General features: G+C 45.3%; 1 protein-coding gene across 1 annotated transcript in view; it reads right to left on the bottom strand.

The window, feature by feature from the left end:
- The window catches only part of MDGA1 (MAM domain containing glycosylphosphatidylinositol anchor 1), a gene marked incomplete at both ends in the record, with an annotated part of 139,779 nt that overhangs the window by 41,785 nt on the left and 71,079 nt on the right, over positions 1-26,915 (bottom strand). Inside the window, 2 exons of the mRNA XM_082302670.1 lie at positions 1,627-1,778; positions 5,034-5,303. Coding sequence (XP_082158796.1) covers positions 1,627-1,778; positions 5,034-5,303 — 422 coding nt within the window. The remainder of the gene's footprint in view (positions 1-1,626; positions 1,779-5,033; positions 5,304-26,915) is intronic.

Genomic DNA, 26,915 nt, shown 5'->3' with positions numbered 1-26,915 from the left:
GCAAGAGTTTTCATTGGAGAAAGGCCAGGAGGAGGCACTACCATGAAAACCTTTTCTATTGTGTCCTAGTTTCAGCCAGGACAGAGTTAATTTTTTACAGTAGTACCACAACAGTGTTTCCTGCTTGTGCTTGACAGAAGTGAGAACAAAGCTCCCCTGCCTCCTCCTCTCTCTGCCTTCCCTTATCCAGTCCCAGGCCACCATGATAACACCTGTAACCATTTCTAAGAGCCTTCCCATATATTTGACTGGGCTACAGCAGGGCCTCAGTATCATGCTCCTCTAAAACACAGCACTCAATAGCCACAACTACATGGTGATGCTGCAAAAATTAACAGCAGTAACCAATGGGGTATGAATAAAACTGTGTGTGTGTGTGTGTGTGAGCAAGGCACTCAGCTCCTTTCTTGTCGTAACTTAAACCAGAAAAGTGATTTCCCCTTTCTAGATCCCTTTTGGTAGGAGCCCAGTGAAGAATAGAACCAAGATTACTTTTAGACACTGTGCAAAAAGAAAAAAAACCCCTCAACTTACTGGAGAAGGATAAACCCCACAAATTTGTTCATTGAGTTGCAGTGCTGATAACAGCGAAACTTGGCCCAGAGGGAAGATCTACTATGACAAACTGCCTTCATTATTAGAGGCTCCCACATGTCCCATATTATTATTAAGTACTGACAATGTGCTCCATGCAGTGTGAGTAACAAACAAAGGCTGTCCGACCCCAGAGAGCTCACAATCAAACAGAGACATAAAACTGGAGCCTACTGTGCAGAACTAGAGGAAAGAGACACTTGAATCTTTTTAATTATTTTGTTTTCTCTCTACAGTAAACAAACTTTTCCTTGCAAAATGCGTTTGCTTCCCAGCTACCACTGAATGGCAAGAACCACCAATTTTAAGCGTCCCCGTTTTTCAAAACTGTTGAATGAAGGCACTTTGTTGGGAATGGATGAAAGTCCAGCAATCCTGCCAAGATAAGGTGCTCTTTAAAAACATCAAACTCTTTTCCCTAACCTTCTCCAACCAGTGATGTCTTCAGATTTCACTCAGTCCTCTCCCCCAGCCCCCAACCCCCAGTATGATTTCTCTTCAAACTCAGAAACCTTTAAACCCACTTCTCTTCCCCTACAGAGTTCATACAGTCCAAATAGCTTAGCTACCATGACAGGATGAAAGCCCTTCTGCAACACAAACAGCCACTGACTTTTTCCTGCAGTCCCTGCCTGGAGAGCTCTTCAGCTTAGTCCCTTTTTTCCACACGAGCGAGGAGGATGGAATTCCACTCATTTGAATCTTTGGCCTACAAAATCTGCAGCACCAACTAATGACTATAAGGCATTGTTCCCATTAAAACCCCACTCAAAACACTGAGCGTGAACAGCCCAATGGGGCCTGTGGGGCTTTGAAAGACCTCGACTGTACCCAACCCCAGAGGCAAAAATGAACACCGAGATGTGCACTTGGCCTGTTTCTTCCATTCAGGGGGGAAGGTGCAAGACCATCAGGATCTGCCAATTTCATCACTCTCAGCTCTTAATCAGCAAGGAGGCATTGATGTAAATGCCTCCTGAATGGCTCTCTTCCCAAGGCCATATGCTGGGGCTCCAGAAGAGCAGACCTTACCTGCCGGACTTCTAGGCGGTACTTGAGGATGGGATCCACAGCATCAGGCTCCTTCTGGGTCCACTGCAAGACGTAAGAGTAATTCTTGGATTGCTTCTGGCTCAAGGTGGGGTTGGGAGTGTCATAGTAAAACTCTGGGCTATAAGCTTTTGCTGGAGGGGAAAAAAAGAAAAAAGAGGGAGGAAAGTAAAAGAGCGGGATCAAGGGGAACAAAACTTACAAAGAGACGTGGTGAGAGTGGAAGAGCTCCACTCACCCAGCTTATCCACCTGCCTCTAACATGATGGACACCTTTACTGTTGCAGTAATGTGCCACCATTTTCTGTGAATCACTACTGCTTTCACAGCCTAAACTGTTGGGAAGATTAACAGCCCTGCAACACCAGTGGGACATGACCAGCACCTGAGAAGGTGGGAACAACTTCAGTTCTCCAGCTGGAACCAGCTCTAATCTTTTCTCCCTTGTTTTGTAGTTTAGATTGAAGTAACAGCCTTAAACTGGCATTTCTCCCGTTTCATCTGCTGCTTTACAGAGACTCCTGCTAACAAACCCTGAGGAAAGATCATTTGGCCAGTAGGTCATAGGAAAAGTGTTATTTATCACACAGAGACCATGGCATTAAAAAGGAGACCTTGCTCCTTCTGCACCTCCCCTGCCTTGGCAACACAGTGCTCCAGCCCCTTTGTAACGCAACAGTCAACTCGGCAGCAAAGGGGACACTGACCTCAGCCCGGGTAAAAGCAGTGGGAGCTTTGGCAGGGGCAGAGATGTCTTTTCTAAACCCACATCTCTCCTTAAAAACAGTGCAGCAGGAGAAGGGAAACACAGGAGGAAAGACGTACCAGAGAGAAAATGAGCAGTTCAGAGAAGAAGAGACTTCCCATCATTTCCCCAGCAGCCGCTGTCCCGAATCACTATCAAACAGAATTTGAAGGCTCCTGCCATGCAGCCCAGCAGCTGGCAGACTAATTAATGCACAGGGCTCACAGGCAACTCGAGGTCTTAGCCATAACCGATTTTGCCCTATTTGAAATTACGATCATTTCACCCAGTGAACTTCAATTTTTGGAAGGTCCTGTCCTGAGCACGGCAGGAGTTGGACCTAAATGAAAGCTTAGGTGTCTGGGTTCAGGTCCAGTCTGAACCAGCAGAGACCAGAAAGATGCAAGGGATGCTGGAGAGCAGAACAGGCATGAACACCATCTCCCCAGGATGTCTGCTGCACCTTTCCACTTGAATCACAGGCCCTGCCATTCTGTGTGGTTATAATCAGGCTCGACAGGATTCAATGTTTATTTTTTATGAACTCAGATGGATAATATTGATATTTATTTCCAAGTCCTTTTTCTCTTATTATTTTTATTGACTTGAATTTTTTGCGCAAGCAAGAAGTTCAGAACCACCTCAGAGACTAATAGCAGCTTATTCAACTTGTATTGACTATGGAAGTCAAGCTTCATAATGGATTTCAAAATAAAATCAGAACTGATGATAATCATTATCTTGCATGATATTAATTCCTTATTAATTGACTCCAAGATGGAAATAGAAGGTAGAAAAAAAAAGCTTTTTGATAGAAATACTGCACATCAAAATACTTTCAGAACTTCCTTCTGGAAGCTTTTACTATTGCTGGAAAGTTTTGTCTTTTGCTTGGGAAGAGCTGAAGGTTATCCACTTCTGTCTTTCAGGCTCTTCTGTGCTTGTGGCTAGTGAGGGAGCAGATGATGAACAGTACGGGCTGCCCTGATAACTTCCTCAAGAGGAATGGGTGGGTGTCTCACTATCCTTCCAAAACATCTTGGAAAGCTAATCAGCCATCCTTAGAAGAAAATAATCCCATCTTGGTCAGATACATGTACTGTATTTTCAGTGCATCTGAACATCCCACAGTCACAAATAAGTCACTGTCTTTCTGTCACACAGGAAGGTTTTTGTTTTGTTGGGGTTTTTTTTTGTTGTTGTTTTGTTTGGTTGGTTTTTTCTTTGTTTGGTTGGGTTTTTTTGTTTTGTTGGTTTTTTGTTTGTTTTTTTTCCACAGAGAAAAAACAGAAACCAAAAAAGACCATGCCATTCTCCCTGCTCAGGTAGGAAGGCTGTGGCTGATGGGAATTAAAACTCCAGCAATCCTGAGCCCAAGAACAGCAGTTTGGTCACTGGAATATTTTTCAGGATGCTCTACAGGCTTGGAAGGTCTAATGAGTTGGTTAACTGTCCAGGACACAGGCAGAGATGTCTGAACAGCTACACCAGGTGCCAATATGTATTTGTTACTGCCACCAGTGAGAAATTCCTGGGAGCATCCCCAGGCTTGACAGGGATGCAGTTTTCTGTGATGGCTCATAGAGGGATATGGTTTGCTGTCAGTGATGTGAGAGTTACAAGCATATGAAAAGGGTAGACAGGGCCAAAGCTCTCAAGCAAAATCCACTGCCAGACAAATTACAGGAAATCTCAAGGAGTGAGAGCAAGGTCCTGAAAAGGGGCCCAAATAGTAGAAGTAGTTTGGGTTCCCCCATTTCGGCAAGCATCCCAGAGTTACAGCACACCCGAGCTTCTCCAAACCTTAGGAAAGACCTGCTTCAAAATCAGGCCTCTCTAGATGTTATTCATTCTCATTTTTTCAACCCTGGATTGAAAAATATTATAAATTGGCCCTGGACTCAAACCTGAGTATTTGGGCTGAATTTATTGTTTATTAAGGTGACTTCATGGGAGACCTTTTCTAGAAAATTGTGCCCAAGTAAGTTGTGGGATCATGGGAAAAGCAGATTTAGTGATCAGTTGGAGAGGCCAGGTCAGATGTGCCATTTTAGATGCTATAACTCTGCCATCCCTCTTTGCAGTTGCAGGTGCTGGAGAGGAGTCCTGCTACAGTGGATGATGGATTCACAGAAAACTGTGAGCAGCAAATCCACTGAGTACCAGTGTCCATTCCCAGCTCGTGTTTTTTCTAGAAAGCATTGTGAGACACAGACAGACAGGAGTCACAGGGAAGGCACGTCATACAGCTTTTGTTTCTTTGTTTGCTTGCTTTTAAAGAGGAAATCAGATGGTCTGGAGCCTGTTGGAGTGATGTACAGAGTTTTTCACCTCCCCTTGGTCAATACTTACTGATGACACAGGTTGTCCAAGCTGGAAAGCTGATGGCAGCCTTGAGTTTAAGTCCTGTAAGTGGTCAAACACTGCTAAAATGTACGAGTGACTAGCACTTAGCTGCTCCAGGTCCATCTGTCTGAACGATGGAGACAGATGTCCCTGCAGGCTTATGGAAAAACATTCCTCCTGAACAGAATGCTGGGCACAGAGGAGGCAGTACTGGCACTGTACTGGCACCAGTTTAGGAGGAGCAAGCTTCCCATGACCCCATCCAACAGCTTGCTCTGATGTGCAAGCTGTGACTTACCAGACACCTGGAAGAGGCAGGTGGAGACCCCCACGTCGTTGGAAATGCTGCACTCGTAGCTCCCACTGGTCTCCCGGCTGACGCTGTCCACCTTAAGCTCTGAGTAGTCCTGCTGCTCTGCCAGGGGCTGCGCCAGGAGGCTCCCGTTGAAGCGCCAGACGGAGGTGGCCACCTTCATGGGGCTGCCCTTGAGCATGGTGCAGCGCAGGGTGACGCTGTGCCCCATGCCCTGCCGCACATCCTGGAAGGCCGGCTCCACCACGGGGGGGACTGGAGACCCAACAGAGCAACAGACAGGCATGCCATCAGGGAACAGCTGCCTCACTCAGCACAGCCACCCCGACTGCCTCTGGCAAGACAGGCACCTATGATTTCCAAGGGGATGGAGCCAGGATCCATCACACCAAAAGCCACAGTCGTCTGACATTCCTTTCTGACTGGGCTGGGGCCACATTCTACCTCCCTCCCATTTGTGAGGTAGGAAGAACCTTTAGCAAGTACTCATCCCACACCAAGCACTGCTTGGAGGAGCTACCAAGCTCTGCTCTCTCATGTGAGAAGTGCAATGTCAGCAGCTGTATCACAGCTTGGATTCAATCCCCAGATCTAATCAGAATAACTGGTCCTCTTACACAGCATAAAATGCACTCCCTGAGCAGGCAGGTAAGCTCCCAAGCAGTCATGTTCTTCTCGTCAGTGTCTGGCAGGGTTATCAAGGACACTCTGTTTAGGTAGAGGGATCTGCACTGGCTCTCCCCACACACCTAAGGGGTTTCAGAGGCTTGTTCCCAAATACATTAGCACAACACATCATGGACTGGCTACAGGGACTGTGGGTCTTATTTTTATCTCTGGCAACAATTTCCTGATGTTGGGAAGTGAGTCACATCTACCCATGTCAGCTTCTCCGCCAGTAATGTGAGAATGGGAATGGTGATGTGTGTTCACCTCCTTAGCAAAGGGAAACTACTGCATCTTTAGCACTTCTTCAGCACTTGTAAAAAATTATGGGAATCTCATGATTTGGGCATGGTTGAGGCAGAACAAGGAGAAAGATTGGTATTGTTTGGGTTATTCCTTATTTAATGCAATGACAGAGGACTTCAATCTCCACAGCCATCTGAGACACGTTTCACTTGCAATAAACTCTTAATTAAAATGCTACAGCATGGGGATAACCAGAAGCTCTCCATCTAAAATAAGAAAAGCTTCCTGAACACAAAACAGCTGTTAGTCTGAATGTAAAAGAGGGAGAACGCATTTATAGCAGCTTCAGCACAATCACAACTGACCTTTTCCAGGTTCAAAGCACCTGCTCTTCCACAGACAATTTCTATGCCCTACAGATCAACAGAGCACCTGTCTCCTCTAAAGGGCCACAGAGTTGCCAAGCACAGCCAGGCCCAAAAACCTGCAACACCCAGCATCTGCAGCATCTGCCACAGACACAGCTCCACCAACAACCAATGGGTCACTCAGCATCCCTGCTGCCCTGAACAGAGCCATGCTGGGAAGGGCTCCAGCACACCAGTCTCTCTTCTCCCACAGCCTGACCCCAGCAAGATTCAACAGCTCTGTGACACTAGTGGCATCTCTAATCTTCACCACAGCTGAAGGTGGTGCATGCACTGTCCCATAGGTGGACATACAGTGTCCCCTCTCCCAGGGGCACAAATGCATCTGTGGGTACAGGCAGTGTACAATCATCCCCATCATCCCCTCCACCTGGCAGCCTTTCTTTGATGAGGTTGTTTTCAAGGTACCTTGCTCTCAACTCTAAGTCGCTGGGCCCCTTGCTGCACTTAGGTGGATTAAAAGCAGCCCCTGCCTGAGCTGACACTGCCTTGCTGAGTGGCATGGTCAGCTCATTATGGATGGCTTTCCTGGAGATGTGTCTCTGCGAGTGCTCCAAGTGCTGACTTGCCTTTGGCTCACATGTCTCCCACCTCACAGTGAGAATAATGTGAGAAGTTGTTTGATTAGACCAAGTGCCATGAATGTGTCATCTCCATCCCTAGCTGCTATCCCATTTCTTCAGTCACATCTGCTCCTTAATTGAAGCTGGTGGGGTCTCACATTCTAATCTAGGCCAGCTGGTGATATAAGGGAAAAGAAAGAGAAAAAGGGCAGAGAAGAGAAAAAAGAAGGCTCAAAAAAATGGCACAGCCACCTCAGATGTACTCAGAACAGTCTGTCTCCTGAGGAGGAGAGAGAGGGGTGGGAGAGCAGCTTCCCTCACTGCATCTGGCTGTGCCAGGTATGGGGCTGGGACAGCAGAAAAGGTCTGAAACTGGACAAAGTACCATCTGCAAGGACATGTGCTGCAAGGAAAGTGCCCTCCTGGGCCTCACTGAGGGAGTTTCTGGGGCTGGTAAAGAGTCACAAAGGAACAGGGCTGGGATGCTCCAGATGTTTCCTTAGGTCACTGGAACAGCAGGGCAGCGAAGGATGCAGAAGATATTTAATCTTCTTCAGCTGGAAAATGGGATTTACTTGATTTGTACTGGGACAGGCTCTGAGCCTATGTTACCATCTTGCAAAGGGAATGCCTGAAAATGCCTATCAATTAAAAATTGATTACATTTTTTCCTCTTGTCTCTGGCACTAGGAAACACCCAATGAGCATTAACTCTGCATGTAGTCCTGGAGCTCCCAGATTTTATGGAGAGAGATCTGAAGCAGGTTATCCCATCACTACAAAGTACAGAGAACTACACCAGGGGTCAGTTGTTCCCCAAGGTTCCCAATGGATATGAAAACAAAGGAAGGTCAACAGCAATTAAAGAGTCAGCCATCAGCTCTGGCCTCCAATGCCTACCGGGGAGTTCACACTTGTTCAAGGAGGTTATACAAAAAAGGCAGACTCACCACAGAGGCAGGGATTCAGTCTGTAAAACCTTGCTGCTAACAACACAGCCTTTTCTGTTTCTGTTCTTTTTCCCTGCCTTAAAGGCAAAAGAAAGCTTGTTTAAATGAGCTGGTGCTCCTGCTGCCCAAACCTAGGAACTGAACAGCTCCAGTACACCTGAGACGGGGGCTGTCTTGGAGGAGAGACTGTGGCATGAGCCCTGCACAGACACACCTTTAGGGAGCTGCAGAAAGGATAATGATTTTCAAGTTGCCTCTTATACTCACAGGGAAGCAGCATTCCTGCTGGCTATAAAGAAGTAGTATTTGGCTATTCTGGCTTGCCAAGCTGCCATATTGCTCTTTAAGTTTTTAGCCCAGTTCCAAAAGTGAGTCCTCATCCAGAGGCTCCTCAAATGCCTTTCTGTATCTCCCTTGAACTCCAGTGCCTGTATCAGAAGTGCTCTTTTAAGAAGCCTCCACACTGCAGGCAGCAAGTTGCTACGCTTCCAGGAGGTAAAAAACCTCTGTGCACATATAGAGCTTCAGGATCCCCTGGCAAGAAACACAGCAAACAAATATAGACAATTACTGCTCTCTCTCAGCACACAGCTTAACTATAGAAGAACTCGCTGGCAAGAGCAGTGATGAAAGGGGTAAAGAGACAATGCTCCTCCAGCAACCTTGTTAAGATGCAGCTGCTGCGAAACACAAGGCAGGGCGGTCTGCCTTTGCAGCAGAATTAGCTAGTTAGGAGCAATTCCAATCAGCCAAACACAGGCAACCTACTCCAGCATGCCAGGCACCCTAAAGTAAAGCTGGGCTGAAGGCAGCTCCTCACTGTGAGCCAGAGCAGATGCTCTGCACCAAAGGGCTGTTAACCTAATGCTGCTCACAGTGATGAAGGGCAGCAGCGAGAGAAGTACAACAGCAAAATGTCAAGCACCAAGGAGTGTTGCTTTGTGTCCCAATAACCTCTTATTTTCTTGGTTTTATTGGAAATAAACAGAACTGAAATGCTCATCCTGCTGGGTGAGAAGTGCACTTCCTTCTCACAGTTTAGAGTTATGGTCAGCTTGGTTTAAGTCTGTTTTAGTTTTAGCCTTGAGAAAGGGTAAAACTAAACTAGGGCTCTTCCTTACAAGAGCCAGAGAGCTCGACAGAGAGACCACAGTCTCTCCTTGTGCTGTCATTGTGCTGTCCTGCTTGGGCACAGCTCAGGAAGGCATACTTGGCCCTTGCAATGCTGTCAGATTGCTGCAGGTTCCTATCAAATTCAGACGCCTCCAGAAGGCAGAGATGTTTCTTTCACCAGTGATGAAGTCAGACCATCCCAGGATAGCAGAGATGCACTTTGAAGCTTTTTACTTGTAGGGTAAATAGAGAAAAAAAAATTCCCCTAAATTAGACACTGGCAATGCTGTCATGAGGCTGCTCAATCCGGTATGTATGAAAGGCAAAGAAAGGCTCCTGTTGGAGTGGACTGATGCACAGAAATCAGTGACAAGCTTAAAGACAAACCAGCATCTGCAAAACAGGGGAGCACTGAGTGAACAGACCTCACACGAATTGTTCAGGCAATAATTGAGAAGGTTGAATATCCTAGATATCACAGGACAACACTACTATGCAAGACACATGCATACTCTGCTTCCCCACTGCAGTTTGGTAACTGTGAATAGCATAACCTGCTCAAATTCCAAATGCTGGTTTGTTTTGGAAGGTTCGTCAGAGCTAGGGAGCTCTTTCATAACCTGCTCTCTCACAAGCAGCCTTGTCCCCCATGTAGCCATGTACAGCTGACAACAGCCATCTCTGTGGGTGGTGAGCTGCTAGCACTGTTCCACTGGTCCGTCCAGCTGCCATGGGCTGCTACATTCTTATTTTGCTACAGGAATTTACTTCCCACAACACTTCCTCTGCTGCAAAGAGCACCACAGCACAGCAATGTCCAGGGGAAAAGGAGAGGCATGAATAGAAAGATGCCCTAATCAAGGTCACACACACACACTCAGATCAGACAGAAGCAGCACAGGAGTCCTGTATCCTCACCTTCAGTACCTGGTGTCCTGAATCAGGATACCTTCCATATCGGGACCCATATCCTGGTCCTTCCATTCTTAGCCCAGGCTTCCTTGTCTGTGAGAAACACCCTCTCCTCTAACCTCCAGATCCAGTCTTTAAATTTTTATTTAAATCTAGACAGTGCAGTACGTAACACAAGTGATGAAAAGAGCAAGCTGTGCTGGATTAGAAAGCAGCTTAATTTCAGCAGCTCTCATCCCACCCTACTGACTGACTACCTCAAAGCTTAGCCATACATCACAGCACCAGCGGGACTCCTGCCTTTGGTCTTCACCATGTCCCTTGGTGAGACCCAACTGACCACTCATTTGTAGGATTAACATTGCAAACAACACACGGATAACCTGGTATGAAAGACTGCACTTAGTGGTCAGTTACAGTTATTAGCTGTGTCTTGTTATCTGAAGAAGCTGATGACAACAGGAAGTAATTTCTTTCTCTAGAAAGCAAATCAGCACAGGCAGCTATTAGGACCTTATGAGACCTATATGAGTCTATCTGGCATCTGTTTAATTTCTTATAGGTATCCTTTTGCAGTCATACTGGATGCAGTCTTCCCTAATCTTCTCTAGGCAACCAAAGCAACCTCAGCAAAGGGTGCCTTCCTTTTCCAAGCCCTGGTCCCATAATTTGGGGTAATAAAGATATCACAGACAGCAAAGATACTGCAATCCTTTTCTCACAGCATGTAGAAAACTCCATGGTTTCAGCTCCAGAAGAGACCAAAAGTCTCCACCTGAACAAGCGGGAAGCCCTTTTATTGTCACGAGGCTGGGAAATCACAGCTGAGCAATTCTGTTCCTTGCAACAGCACCTACACCCCACACCCTAGGAACACACATTAGGCTCCAACAGTTTTCCACGTGGAGACAAATATCCAACCTATATTTACAAGCCCAGCCTCATATGCTTGTTTAATATATAATTGAGTAGTTAGAAGAAGGGAGATCCAAGAAGGCTTGCTCAACCTATTTCAGCTAAAAGCCAAATCTCATTCTTTCATCTTATATGACTTTTGCCTTTCCACTTCAGTCTCACCATGTATGAGGAGATAAAATCTGTGGGTTTTGCATAGTGCTTGAAAGCCAAGTTGCAAATATTGTTATTTCAAAGAAAACAAATTTGTTTGAGCACATTTTCTGCTAGACAAGTGAGTGCAGGGTCTGGAGAGACAGGGCTCAGAGGGTGTTTAGTTCTGTGCTAGTTGACTGCTTTTAAAAGAAGAGCAAATGAAATGTATTCACTACCAGCTTTTCTGCTTTCCTCTTATCCTGAACTTTCCAAGCCAATTAGCTCAACCAGTCTTCACCTAGTTTCAATAAAGAGGGATTTACTAAAGGATTCCCTCTTCTGCATGACAAATTGTGCTGATTAACACATAAGACCCCGTGCTCGCTGTACCAAGTGCTTTGAAGAAAGTCCATCCTGGGTGGGAATTTCCAGACCTTTAGCCTCACAGATATGCCTTCTCAAAAAAAGATCTGTCCCAGACATGCTGGAACGCCACCCAGACTCACTGCCCAATTAATTCACCCTAACAAGACACTACAAAGACAAGTATTCTTCTACAGTGTAAAGCCACCTCATTCCCATGCCTCACTTACCTTCAAGTGCCTCATTCAAAACAGTACACTCCCTTAATTGAAAAAGATAAGTAGAAAAAGATGGTGCATGTACAGAAAACACACACACATTTATATGTGAGATGCATGCTGATAAGACTCCCCCCACCAACTTACCACCCAATCAGCAAAGTTGTTCACAGGAGAAATATAGAGGGTGCGAGTGGGCATTTCAGAGCTAATACCTTCAAGTACTGCCAGACCAATGGCATAACCCCATAGACTTTTTTTTTTTTTTTTTTTTTTTTGCCACAGACTAACACAAAAATATTTTCTTTAGCTCACAGCCAATTTTGCTAATTATAACATGGTGAAGCAGCATGATGGCCAGGGTGGATCTGCCCACCCTTCATTCTCCTGCCCACCCACATACCCACAAGAGGGGAGCCCTGCCATGTGTAGCAGTGTCAGACCACCAACGCTTCGCTCAGGTTCTGCCTGTCTTCTACAAGATAACAAGGTGTCACCTCATGCCCATGCATCTGTTATTACACGCCTCTGTTTAACAAACTGGGCTAGCAGTGACACGCTGCTCCCAACAGCATATAAATAGTTTAGATGGAAACATTCACTAACAGTCAGCCAATGATATTCTTTCCCCAAAAGCATCCTATATGCATTAACTTTTGGCAGAGAACCAGTTATCTTACTACTCAATAATTCATAGGTGAGCTACTCAGCTGGGCAGTTCTGGGAATAAAGCAACTCATTGCCAGTGCAAACTAAGGAAAAGAAAAAAACCAACAAAATCAACCCACAAAAAAGAACGAATGAGGTTCTTCCAAAGCAAAGAATCCACATCTTCTCTCTTAGTTCATATTTTACCACTAGTTTTTTTTACTATCTAACGTAATTCCCTTGCTGCAGTTTAAGCCTACTGCAAGTCCTCCCCATAGGTATTTTCATGTCCTAGTAATCAACTCTGTACTATCTCCAGCATGTAAAGAAGGGAAAATAGAGGGAAAACAGCCTATCTATGAAGTTCATCATCCTAGGATAGACCCTCCGCATTCCCGAGAAAGATTTGGAACAAATGGGAAAGGACTGGTAACCTCCCCTCCCCAGGTTTGACAGCAAACCTGGTGCTAGCTGAAGCAGGACTTTAAAGGCCAAATTTATCTCATTCTTCTTCATTGAGACACTCAGCTTAGGAATGCCACCTCCCTCCAAGGTGATAGAGCGAGAGGGACATCTCCAGAGGATGATTCAGATGGCAGGAATTCCTAGCTGGCATACCAGCCTCTGTCCTGTACCTGCAGGGGGACTTTAAGGTGATGCCAGCCCTCACAACTCTGCTAGGTGGGATGAATGCAGAGCAAAGCAAATGCACTGAAGTGGCAGTGCCCCACTCCCATATGAACCTCTCATGAGCTCTCAGTGCCATGTTTGATGAGTTGATCAGTAAGCAGAGTCTAACACACATCTGAAACCTGGGCAGTGTATCCTGCTCTTGGACAGGAGACACCTCCTGTGCTCCAACTGCTATGTGCCACAACAGAGCTCACCTGGGAAGGAAAACAGACACCAGCCTGCACATTCCCCATAGTGAACACAGTGAGAAATCTTTGGACTCCAGGCAATGTCCAATTAGTGCCACCACCAGGGCTCATCTCCAGAGTACGCAGCTGCCGCCTACAAGGAATTGTCTGAGTTCCCCCTTATCTCCAAGAGGCTCTCACCCCCAACCAGAGGAGCTACCGGGCAGAGGTGACTGCTTCCTCCAAGCATCAATCCAATAGCAAGAGGCTCCTATTCCACTGCCAGCTGCTGTAGCAATTCAATTGCTTCCATATATTTACACCCCTTTAATAAACTGAAATTTGTAAGCAAGGAGGCTGCAGGAGAAAAGTACCTCTGAGGACTGCAATCCTATCAAAACGAAAAAGAGTCCCTCCTTTAGAAATGCAGTTTTTGTCAGGGCTGCAGGGGATCAGAGGCTTCTGCTCACAGCTGGACCACAGCACTATCTCATCCTCTGATTTCAGTTTGAAAACTAAATTGGGACCACAAGACAATCCCTCCACAGCTGCTTTCCACACACGCAGGCAAAGCGAGAGGCAGCACAGCCAAAACCAGAAACACTGATTAAAAAATCAGACCTGCTTTAATGTTGGTGTGGTGTGATCAGAGCTGGAAAGGGGAGAGATCCAAGTCGGAAAGAGCCTGATAGAGGAAGGCAGGCCATCCACAGCAACTGATATAATAAATTACTAACCAGCACTCCTTAATATGTTTACTTTGAAGTCTTTGTTCACAGTAGCAAACATGGAGCATGGGGCAAACCTAGACCAGGAAGAGTTAATACAGTGGTTCACTACTTATCTACAGAGTGGAAAGAGGACAAGCTTCCCCACACAAAACAGGCTCTCAGCCTCTCCCTCAGGCTTAGCAGGGAATTTGGACCAAGGATGAAGAATTCTGCATGGAGCAACACTCAGTTCTCCATCACTTCTCTATCTGCTGCCTCAGAGTTCTGTTTCCAGTTGTTTAATATCCTGCTCTACTAACTGCCATCATTACCCCATTTTTCCATCCTTCACCCTTGATTGGTCTTGATTCATCTGAGGAAGATGACGACAATGAAAACATAACTGTTCCGAAAGAGGCTGAAAGGACGCTCAAACTAAAAGATTTATGGCAAACATTCAGTCTCATAGATGAAAACAGCTGAGGTCAACAGATATCAAAGCAATTTTTCCCATAAGAATTAATATAACAAGGGGGGCAGTGCATACAGGAACTCAAGAAATGCATGCAATTTAAAAACACAGGATAAGTATATACAGCATAGAGAAAGGAGAGGCAAGAACATTTTTTACTGTAAGCATTTTTACTGTCATTCTCTGGATGGTTACCGCTTCATCATTGTCATCATCATTTTCAGATGAATCAAAGCAGATCAAATCAATCATGGGCAAAGGATGGAAAAATGAGGATGGGTTCAGAAGGTCTTCAGATGAAATGGCTGAGGTCTTTCAGAACAGTGACTGGCTCCAAAAAGCCAGCTGCCAAACAGCCACCATCTCTGCCATCTGTACATCCTGTCTTTCCCCTCCATCCTTCACACCACTACCTGCATGCATTTAAAATGTGTGACAGCCATAAGGACCTTTGCCCAACTCCTACTCAATTAATTATGAAAAAAATACTTTATCTGTCGTATTAGTACTGTCATAGTTTTCATGAATGTATCTTCAGCAGATTGCTGGTTACAGAGAATCATCTCCCCGCACTTTACTCCAAAAGCTGCTGCCTGCCTATGGAGACCGCAGAGGATCTGGCAGTCCCATTTCTTCAGGTATGGATGATATCACCCAACTCAGAGAACAATATGGACTCAAGCTATAGAGGACTTACTCCCGCACTGGTAACCTCCTGTCTTCTCTCGATGCCGGCTCCGTGTTTCCCAAGGCTCAGCAGCACACCAGCCTTGCTGCTGAAGCAGCTGCAGCCCTGTAGCTCCGGTCTTTCCCTGAATGAGGGAGAGCACTGTCACTTCAGACAGCCACAGGTGCTGTGGGCTCCCAGAAAACACTTTCCAGGGCTCGGGGTCTCCTCTGTAGCAGAGGGCACAGGAAGGAGGCCAGTGAGAGAACTAGCCACCATTCAAGGACAGCAGCCTGCTCCCTTAACCTCCCTATCTGGCTATCGGCTCTGTCCCATCTCTTCTGGAAATTTATTAACAGTCCCACTCACTGGATAAATCTGATCTGACATTCAGTTTTCCATGACTGAGCTCAAACTGAGCCAGCACAGCAGGAACTATTTGGATGAGCAGTGTGGTCACTTGCCTATCTCGTACAGACACTTCTTTGTGTTGACTGAGGAGAGCTTTGGCTGCAGCAAAGGTGATATGCAGGACAAGTGGGAAGGACACACTCTATTTCTTCTCCCAGTTCCTGGATTTTGGTCCAACACATAAACATCTGAAGTTGGTTCCATAAGTTTTCATTATTCTCATTCCCAGCTCTGCTGGGACACAAAAGTTAAGGCTGCTACTTTCCTCATTCTGACCCACTGCATCAAGATCTGAAAGTGGATCCTGGCCTGAGTCAATCCATCAGCAGTTGTCATTCTGAGGGGTTGCACCAGCACACACTGCAACACAATCCTGCTCCTTCCACCCCCTTCAAAACGAATGATAATGCCTCCCAGAATCAAATATCCCAGGTGAAAAGGATATTTTAAACCAGTTTCAGCAACATTTGCTGAAACGTCCCACTATAACGGGCAGGAAGTAAATAGAATTCTGCGTACAGTTTTGGAAAGTACCCGAGTGGACTTAAATCTGGAAATATTTGTGACTAAATCTGTGATACAAGCCAGAGAAGATGGAAAGACAGGCTATGCCTGTTTGTAAGACTCTAGCTAGGTCTATGTACCCTTATCTGAATTCATCAGTGCAAAAATGGCAGACTAACAACAGATCATAAAAATCTTAAAAATGCCACAGAAAGTAGTAAAAGATGTGGGAAAACTTCATCCAGCCAGGCCTTTGAGGGCAAGTTTGTGGTAGCACCTTGTGAATACCTGAGGAGACAAAATTACTCTCTACCCTCCATTCATGTATTGCCTAAATACACAAATCAGTTCTGTCAACCTAAGCAGATGAAACCTCAGAACAAACAGCAATAAACCTTTTTATTCCTCACTGATTCCATAAAAAAACTCACGGAAGATGAATGTGGGATGCAATATTCCAAGTTAAAAATGAATGATGATTAATATAGTTTTATGGGTCCTTGGCAGACAAACTGGGTAGTGTTTGAGAAAGCAACAAGAAAAGTAACTATCCTGTCATAACATCCTCGGGCTTTGGAAAGAACCTGGCTTGCTTCCACACGACAGACTAATTGAAGATGTAATACTATTCAAATGCAGCCCACATTAAGCAGATTAAAAACACATTAACTGAAAGAGTTCAAAAAGAAATTTTAAATGGCTGCACACACCATTGGGATCTCTCTAGCGACAGGGAACACCTCTTCTAGGAAGACAACTCTGGTAAAAACCCACGCAAACCTCTTAAACTGATGCTATTTCACATCTCCATCAAGGTCAGAGATCCAGACAGCAGATTGGCAAAGCTAAAGCATATCAATTATAAAGCACCCTGTTCAGGCTGCGTAGCCAACATGGCACATAACCACCTTTAGTGGCTGAATGACCTTACGTCTGTTTGCAGCTGGTGTGACTGGGTGCACACCTTGGCAGATCTGTGGCTTTTGGCTTGGGCTTTGCTTCCTTCTCTCCCACACAAAGGCAGTGATAACTGACAATCACCATCCTTAGGTGCCTGTGTCAGGATAAGAACCAACATTTGTAGAAGACACAAAATATGTAGCAATAAATAGCATACTAACGAAGTACCTCTGACAGGACAACTCAGCTTGCCTGATGGAATGGTCTTATGGTAACTCCATTCAATTTATCTTGGGTAATCGCAGAACCATAGAAAACTTGGGGTGGTAGGGACCTTTAAAGGTCATAATGCAAAGGTTCTGGAAAGGAAACTGTTGAGGAAAGAATGTGTAACTCTTGCAAGGAAACAGACAATGACTCCAAAAGGAGCATGAGTTAATGTAACCCATTGAATATCAGCTTTCAGCTTAATTCCGTAGTCCAAAGATGTCCAAATCCTTAGATGATTAAGCCAAAGCTTACTAAACATATTGTGAGATGGGCATTGCATCTGCACTGGTGAGATTATTTTTGAAAGTCTGTTTAATACGTGTGACCATGCTGACAGAATGATGTTGAAAAAAAATGAGACGAGGGCTATAAAAATAAATATAGGGCTGGAAAACATGCTTTGTGGTAAATGGCTAAAGAAACCCTTTCTGGATTGCATGTTGAAAAGGCTAAGAGATTACTTGTTCTGGTGTCTGAGACTACAGGAGGAAGAGACTGCTGATAACAAATAGCTCGTTATGTGAGAAGACAAAGGCATAAAAAGAGCTTGTTGTTGGAAACTGAAATGAGACAGGCTTAGATTAAGTGATGACAACTGAACCATGAGAGTAAAAAAACACTGGAACAACTTACTGAGCAACACACTGAATTCTCTGTCATTTCAGTATGTGAGGAGATGTTGCCCTGAAAATCTACAAATAATCCAAGTTGAGATGCACAAAGGTAAACTCACCTTGTTCCTCAGCTCCATCAGTGTTAGGGACTATGTTTGGCATATAAATAAGCCTCCTGTCCAGACAAACAGCACAAAATGGTTAGAGGGAGATGCAAAGATCTCTTGCTTTCTCATAGTGATTGGGAAGCTGGAGTCACAGCATTTCAAATAAGCAGATTGGAGCATATAAACTTCTCCAAAGGGTTTTTTGAAAAAAAAAAAAAACAAACAAAAAAATCCCAACACAAACCCCAACTCTTTCCTCCTCTCTTTAAAATCTGTAGATAGTTTCATTTGCATTTTTCATTTATACATGTGAGTCGGGTCCTAGAAAGTGAATCAGTATGAAAACTTGCCCACTTCCATGCATAAGTTTGGACTTTTGCAAAGCCTCATTACAAGCAGCCAAAGGGGAAGAGAAAGATTTCCAAACCACAAAACCCTATTTTGAGTTCTCTGTTTTCCTCTGATCCAGCCAACTGCCGCCATCTTCTTATCCCTTTAGATCCATGATACTCTCTCCAGCAATCCATCTTAGATGGAGGGCTGCTCACTTTCCCTCAGGCCCCAGTTCTCCATTTTACAGCATAGCAGAATGGTGGCTGAAGGGCCTGTATTATACATAAACTATGAACTGCTCAGAAAATCCCAGCAGACTTAGTGCTATTAAGCTCATCTATATTGCATTAAGTTATTAGCTACTGTATTCTAATTTATGATTAGGACAGTAGAGTATCTCCTTGCAATCAGCACTTTGTAAGGAAAATCCCTGTTCAGTGCAAATGCTGCTGTCATTCATTGTTCTCTTGACTGCAATCACAGCCATTGTTGGGAACCTCTGTTAGTTTTGGCACTCCAAACAATTCCTCCTATGAAATGCTTGGCCAAGTTGGGCCCAGAGTTGTAGCATATTTGCATGAGATTTGCAACACTCATTTCATCAACTGTGAGAGCAGGTCACAAAAGATCAAGAGTCTTATTTTTTCTTCCACATTTTTCTAATCTGGGGCACCTGTAGAATTTAAGAGCTCAGTCTCAATCCCAAACTGCCATTTTGGTCTAGTAGTAGGTTTAGGGTTCAGAGAACCATGAAGACTACAGCTGCAGGGATACTGGGGCTGGAAAAGGCATGCCAAGTAGAGCACAACACTGCACCAACACTGATCTCTCCACATCTTTCTTAATCTGGGCCACCCATAGTACTGGGGACCTCAGGCTCTGTCCAAAGATGCAATTAAGTGGTAGGATTCAAAGAAGTAAAATGCTTAGAGCTCCAGGGATACTGGGACTGGAAAGCCTGCATTTCCAGGGATCAAAAAAAAAAAAAAAACGGTCACAAGTGCTGTTCCCCAGTGCTCAATTTTGAGGATAGCTCTGTTTAATCTTTATTGATGATCTGGATGAGGGCATCAAGGGCACCAATCAGTTTGCAGATACACCAGTTTGGGTTGGAGTATCAATCTGCTGGAGCGTAGGAAAGCCCTGCAGAGGGATCTGGACAGGCTGGATCGAGGGGCTGAGAACAACTGAATGAGGGTCAACAGCGTGAAGTTCTGGGTCCTGCACTTGGGTCACAACAACCCCCTGCAGCACTGCAGGCCCTGGCAGAGTGGCTGCAAAGCTGCCCAGCAGAAAAGGCCCTGGGGGTGCTGGTGACAGCAGCTGAACATGAGCCAGCGTGTGCCCAGGGGGCCAAGAGGGCCGATGGCACCTGGCCTGTATCAGGGATAGTGTGGCCAGCAGGACCAGGGCAGGGACTGTCCCCTGTACTTGGCACTGGCAAGGACACACCTTGAATCCTGTGTTCAGTTCTGGGCCCCTCACTGCAGGAAAGACACTGAGGGGCTGGAGCGAGTCCAGAGAAGGGCAACGGAGCTGGGGATGTGTCTAGGTACACATACATAGCTGGAGCTATGTCTAGGACATAAGTCCTACAAGGAGTAACTGAGAGAGCTGGGGTTGTCCAGTCTGGAGAAAAGGAGGCTCAGGGGAGATCTTAATGCCCTACAGATACCTGAAAGTAGGCTGTGGCAAGATGAAGGTCAGTCTCTTCTCCAGGCATGTAGTGACAGGACAAGATGAAATGGCCTCAAGTTGTGTCAGGGGAGGTTTGAGTTGGATATTAGGAAAAATTTCTTCACTTAAAGTCGTGTCAAGATTGGAACAGGTTACCTACTAGCAGTGGAGTCACCATCCCTGAAAGTGTTCAAAAAATTAGTGGATGTGGAACTTTGTGATATGGTTTAGTGGCCATGGTGGTATTAGACCAGCGGTATTAGATCTTGGAGGTCTTTTCCAATCTTATGATTCTAAGTGAACAGTCTCAGAAGTCAGCTTCCTCCCAGTCAACAGTAACAAAAATTTCCATGGTTTCTTCTGACCACACATGACTGTAGAAACAAGGACTCCAAAATTAAACAAAATGCAACAAGGTAGGCATGCAAATAGGAAATTTAAACATGTCTGTCAATTCCCGGGACCAGTGATGGATTTGCAGGTTCATTAGTGGGATCATAAAGGAAAACCAACTGTTTTACCTTGAGTAATGGAGCCAATTATATTTGAATCAGAAGCAACAGCTGAGATAAGGAAGGAGTGTGTGCACACTCATGCTTATTTGTGTTTGCAATAGAGAGGCAAAGAAAAATGGAAATCAGGAACTATATGAAGTGAAATAGAGTGAGAGGGGTACATGTTGGAAATACGATTTCTGCTCACTGAGAAAATACGATTTCCTGACTTCAAAGAAAAAACAGTTTATTGCTCAGAAAGTGGCCCAAGTGGAAAAGCCCAAAACTAGTCACCGAGTAGCTCCACAGAAAGCTCCATAAAGTCCCTATGGCCTCGCTAAAAACTGAGCTCTCAACCTCCCTGTAACGTGTCCCAGCACAGAATTGGCAACAGCAAGACCCCCTGGGATGTAGAGAAGCCTGAGAACCTGTGAAATTTAATGCTCATTTAAACAGTTTCCCTATAGGGGTGCACGTAATTAGTGCTGTTTCAGAGATTGGGGTCAGGATGGTCACAGCTCATTCAAAACACACCCAGGATGCTCAGTTTCTTACTGGGGCTTCTGTTCATATCAGGAATGTCTCAGGGGCTTCCCGCATAAGTCCTCAAAAGTGGCACCACTATTCTGTGCACTACTTCCACGTGCCTGCCACAGTCCTCCAGTCCTCTTGGGCTGGAGGAAATAGCTGTGCTCCAATGCCAGAATCCAGGGAGCAGGTGGAGAGTAGCATAGGATCCTGCTCCTGCACTGTCATAGGTGTTGCCTGACATGGTTTACAGCCCAAAAATCCTGGGAGAAAAGCAAAGGCACAGGCGCAATGCCATGGGACCACAGCTCTCTCCGGAAAAGAGTCTGGGGGAAAAGGACCTCTGCTTCCCTGGCACAGGTCCTGTGTCAGACCTGATGGCCTGGGCTCCCCTGCAGGTGTGGACAGCTGTTTTCACTTCTCTGTGCCTCATGCCCTTGTGCAGAGGCTGAGAGTTAACACGAGAAAACGAATTACAATTTTTGTTTGCTTGGTGACTTCCTGGTTTCCCCAGTGAGTTCTGGTCCATGACATCTCTCTCTCCACTACCAAGAGGCAGAATTTGATAGGGACAAGCCATTCCCTCTTTTCCTGTCCTGTGACCCCAAGCTCAAAACATGAGAACTGACGGCAGTTTTCTAATTTGCTCCATTTTTCACTTCCTTTACCCTATGTCTGCTGAAGCCACGGTGTCCTTGTTTCAGCTGGCACAGAGTTAATTTTCTTTGTAGTACTGGTATGGTGCTCTGGTTTTGACTTAGGTACAATGCTGTGTTTTGGATTTAAGATGAGAATAATGTTGATAATGCACTGATGTCTTAGTTGTTGCTAAACAGCGCTTTAACTCAACGACTTTTCACTGTCTCACGCCAGTGAGCAGGTGCACAAGGAATTGGGAGGGAGCATGGCCAGGACAGCTGACCTGAACAAACCAAAGGAATATTCCTTACCATAGAATGTCATGCCCATTATATAAACTGGGGGGAGATGGCTGGACCATCAACCAATTGTTGCTTGGGGATAGGCTGGGCACTGGTCAGTGAGCAGTGAGCAATTGTACTGTGTTTCACTTATTTTTCTTGATCTTTCCTACTTTTTTCCCCCCTCTCTTTCTCCTTTACATTACTATCACTATTATTAATATAATAATGTATTTCAACCACTACATTTTTCCTACCTCCACCCACAAGTTTTACCTTTTTTTTTGGATCCTCCTCCTGTCCCTAACAGATGCCCCATGAACTCAGACACCAGTCCTACTTATCACCCTTATCAGAGAATATCCCCCAACCCCACACTCCCGGATCCAGAGTGCTTTCTCTGCCTTGGCCAAGTTCCCACGTCTCTTGGACCTGGACTGGTGCTGCACAGGCCCAAAGAGAAAGCAACAGCTGCAGTGTCAGACTCACTATCTCTGACCTCCTGACTGGAGATAAGCACATGGCAAAAGTACTCACAGCGTATGTAACATGCCTGTGCAAAGCAGAAGCAGAGCCACGACAACCTCTCCCTCCAGCCAGGCTGTCTTGATGCAATCTGGGTATCACCAGCTGTATCACACTTTGGAGATCTTTGATACAAGTGGTTTTACCCAAGGTCTAAGCCTAGACAACAACAGGACTCAAAAACAAAGCAGTTTCCTCAGAATGGCAAGACGGGAAGCACTGGGAAAGTGTCTGACAGTCCTTTGGCAGCAGTATGCTCCTGTGACTTAAAGACAAGCACATGTGTGGGCGAGACCCGAACATGCATAGCCTTGCAGGATGCTCAGTACAAAGCATTTGAGAGGATTCTGGAGTTGGTTGTTATCCCAACAAGTTGATATATACCTAGGTCCTACAGAGAAAACAGCTGCCATGGCAGGAAAACCTTAAAAGAAATGTCTGCATTAGAACAGTGTGAGATTTGGTGTTCAGCCCTGAAAGGGCCACAGGTGAGCAAATATTTACAGAGAGATGACCAAGATTGTCTGCCATCCACTGTGTCTATACAGCTCTTGTCTCTCCCTTTCTGACAAAACTGTACAGCCTGAATGTGTCTCTCTCAATAAAATTAAGTCGCTCTTCCTGGAGAGTCTGGCCAAAAAACAGGATAATGGCAGATTATGGAATGTGTATTTGTTTCTCCCAACAATATCCGAGAAATGGATTAACTGATTTAAAACAGTTCTCTTCTGAACAAACAAATTCATCTCTCTAGGAGAGGAGCTCTCACACAAGCTTTTACTCAGCCTATTATTGAAACCACAGAGGTGTTGAGAGACGAGCAATGAGCTGCACAGAAGCTGAATGGCACAGCAGGTGGGCTGCAATCTCACACAGCAGACCCACGTTCTCGCTTTAAGGCAGGCTCTCACCTTCCTGATGCACATATCTGGGTATTTTCCTCTCTTCTTTTATGGTCTTTTACTCAGGGAACAGCGAGGAGGCCTCACTGTACTTTGCATCTGACGTGTGGTGCCACAGACCGGACATGCCAGCTTTGCAAAATCTGCTCCCCAGCCTTGGAAATCCCCCTGCCATCTGGGCCTTTTTCTTTCTTTACAAGTCTCTTGTATCTCCTGGTCACCACAGTGTGCAGACATGCTCTGTCAGACCAATTTCAATCAAAGAGGTAAACTGGAAAACTCTCAGTGCACAAGGGAGACTTCCCAAGAAATCTCACTGAGTGGCAGCACATGGGAACCTTCCCCACAAGGCACCAAGCAGAGAAGAGACCACAGCTCTGCAGAGTAAGACCCAACTGTTAAACACTGACAACAAAATTTCAGACCAGTCAAAATTCATACAACTGCTTTACCCTGTGAAAGATGGGGTTTTTTTCTTTAAAGCTGCATATAACAAATGCTACAAAAACCCCCAGCACTGGGAGTCCTGAGGCTTTGCTGTATGAACATAAAGGTGCTCCAAAGAAGAAGATGCTAGCTAAGCATCCTTAGCCTGCCAGACTGTCTGCCCCTTAATGCCATGAGGCTGGCAGGAGGGTAGGGCCAATGAGTCCTACAGAGTAACTTCTGGTACAACCCCATGTGAGGACCCCATCCTAAACGGATGTAAGCGCTGTCACAGATTTTGTCTATCAGGCCCCAGGACCAATAGATGGTAATTGTTATGACAAATCTGAGGCCAGCTGTAAGTCTCTGTGGTTGCTACTTTGCTCTGAACTGTGGCCATTTGGGCTTAAAGCCACGACGGAGTAAAACTTCAGCCTGTCCTGAGACTGACAACTTGAATGAGTTGTTAGCAGCCTGGGCATTGGGAAGTGGAGTGAGCAATCCTAATGCTGTGGGACCCAGGACAGGGCTGTGTGCACAAACACAAGCTCTGAGGAGCTTAATCCCAAACACAATACTGCAAGGAAAAAGTGTGTTGACAATCAAAGGAATGAAATCCTCTGCTCTTAACAGGGGGAGCAGAGGGGTGCTGCGTATTGAGAGAAATGCAGAAATAACATGTATACTTTCAGCTCAGTCACACAAACCTCTATACAACTTATTTGGGGATAAGCAGGGAGGATTTCCATCAAAGTGAAACCTAATTACCAGGTCAGGCTTTGTTCAGACTGGTGGTTCAATGTCATGCCCATGGCTATGAATTATTTTATTCTTTCTACCAATTAAAGTCTCCAAGTTTGCAAACACTGAACTTGCAGAAGGCACAGTTTTCCTTTCGCTTCGAATACAGACACACCTGCCCCAGAACGTCAGTTCATTCTTAAGCCTCTGATGATCTAAAATGAACCAGAACACACCAGAGTTCTAGTTGGCAGGAGAGACAGAGGTTTCCCTCTCTTGGCAGCAAGACCTGTACCATGGAGAACAGCAATACTGAAACATGAATGGAAGAGTAGGAAAGCTCCAGCCACTACAAGAGTAGAAAAACCATCTCTTGCCCCCAAGTTAGGTCCTGAACTGTGCTCCTCAGCTTGGAGGAGGGTATCAGGATGAATTTCACCAATGAAAATAATAAAGAAAAACAAAACAGTCGTTATTAATAAATAAACTCAGAAATTAAACCAACCAGGTCTAAAATTCTTAGCAGATGGCTCCATACTGCAGCTCACACGGCCAAGCAGCAAGACAGATAAGCCAGCTCAGCTGCAGATAGGGGGGTCAGCTCTGGCTCCTGACAGTTTCATTTCTCTTTGACTCCCTTCATAGTAGTGAGAGCTGCAGGGAGCTCTTAGGAGCCAAAAGCTCAGTCTTAACCACTCTGCAAAAACATCTCCATGCCAAAAGCATGTCTCAAGAGCACTCTTAAGAGAGCAGTTAATATCCAAGCTTATGTTTCAGGAGGGGGCAGGGCACCAGCAAAGAGCACTGACATTGAGCTATGGCTTCAACACTTGATCGAAACAGTTTAATGCTTTTCCATTTCCAGTTGCATGGATCCAGCAATGTTTCTTACTTATTTACAGTATCATCCCCTCCCCTGCTCCTCGCTCTCATGTTTGCTACATAGGTAACGGGAAATTGATGCTGACTATCGCCTGCCTGATGTACAGCACTGCCAATGGGTTCAGCAGGATTTTAAAGAGGAATGAGTCAACAGTGTGTGACCAGGAATAACATTTGCCAGTGTGTGAGCTTGAATAGGAAAACATATCTGTGCCCACCTGAGCATTAGTTAAAGTGACAGTGGCAACAGATGCCCCAGCAGGACGTGTTCTGGCAGTCTTCCTGGACAGAGCAGAGCCAGACCTGCAGGTCACCAGCCCTATAGCAGTGCCTATGTCTAGGACTATAAATGGCTCCTGAAGGGCTGATAACCATCCCTCCAAAGGGAATGTCAGTCTGCTTTCCTGACTACACCTAACATTCACTATGTTTTGAAGATAAAGCACAATTACCCACTTGCTGCCTAATGCAGCAGAACTTTATCTAAGGACAGTAAGTGTAATCCTTTGGAGATCAATCCCAGATGATTGTGGGCTATTATTTTAGATCCAGAAGAGGTAAAATTCACAGGCCATGTTATGGCAGGGAAGGAGACACTCGGGTTAATTCTTTTTCTAGTCTTTCTTCCTGCAAAGATTTCACCTGCTATGTGATCCCAACATGGGAAACAGGGCCAACTTTCAGACTTAACTATCAAAAACAAAGTCAGCCCTATATAACTATCCCCCTTTCCTCCTACTCTTCTTTCACTGGGCACTCAGAGACACCAAAACTTCCGCCAAAGACAAAAGTGGCAGCAGTAAAAGTCTGCTTATCTCATCTTCAGAACTGGGTGAACTAATTAACAACTCTCAACAGAGGAGGCAGGTGCTCTTCTCCCAGGCTTTGATGGTTATCCAGAGAGGGAGAAGCCATCCAAGTGTGGGCCTGAGACAGCAAGCTGTGAGTGCTGTGAAGGAGGATACACTCATCTGCAGGGAAATACGGCAGTAGATGTTTCAAGGATCAGGTGGGATGAGGAGTGCACAGTTGAGCTGGACTTGGAGTAGTTTATGAGATGTTGCTCAGGACTGGCAAAGTGTCACAGCTGACACAATATTATTCAAGCAGGATAATGTACTAGGATTGCAATTTTCATCATACTCTTTCATGAGGCTCTAACAGAGCAAATGTCATATTCACCATGGTAAGACACTCATGTCAAGGGCTACCTCTAGCAGCAGCCAGAGCTTAGAGTCATGACTAATCTTTGTGATTCCTGGAAATACTGTTTTGACCACTCTTAGGTTACACGGCTAATACATATTCTTCAATTTGTTGTTACGTACTTGCTAAATTAGTATCTAAGTAGCATCCTTTTCACTGATCCACACATGCATGCTTTCTTTCCCTTTCTCATACATATCAGCTCAAATGACACTACTGTGTTCCAAAACCCAGACTGCTGCACATTTTCAAGCCCAGTGTGTGCTTCACAGCCTTACACTAGTTTCCCTACACAGGGTGGCCCTGCCCTGATCTTAAACACACCTCTGCAGAGGATTAATTTTTCTGCTGGGATTTTCTCAAGTACCTGGTCCTAAAAAAACCCCTAGATAAAAACATCAGTGATAGCATTGATATTATTAAGAGGACTCTGCCACTCCATTAATATTTTTATTTCAAGACTCCAAAGTGCTACGTTTATTATGCTCCACAAATCTCTGATGAGATGGGTCTGTTTTATTCCTGTCTTGAAGATACAGGAAAAGATGACAAGACATTGCC

The sequence above is a fragment of the Coloeus monedula genome (assembly GCF_965178545.1).
Source record: "Coloeus monedula genome assembly, chromosome: 2".
Classification (NCBI taxonomy): Eukaryota; Metazoa; Chordata; class Aves; order Passeriformes; family Corvidae; genus Coloeus; species Coloeus monedula.
Note: the sequence above shows the minus strand (reverse complement) of the source record. Positions and strands in the feature narration are given on the sequence as shown.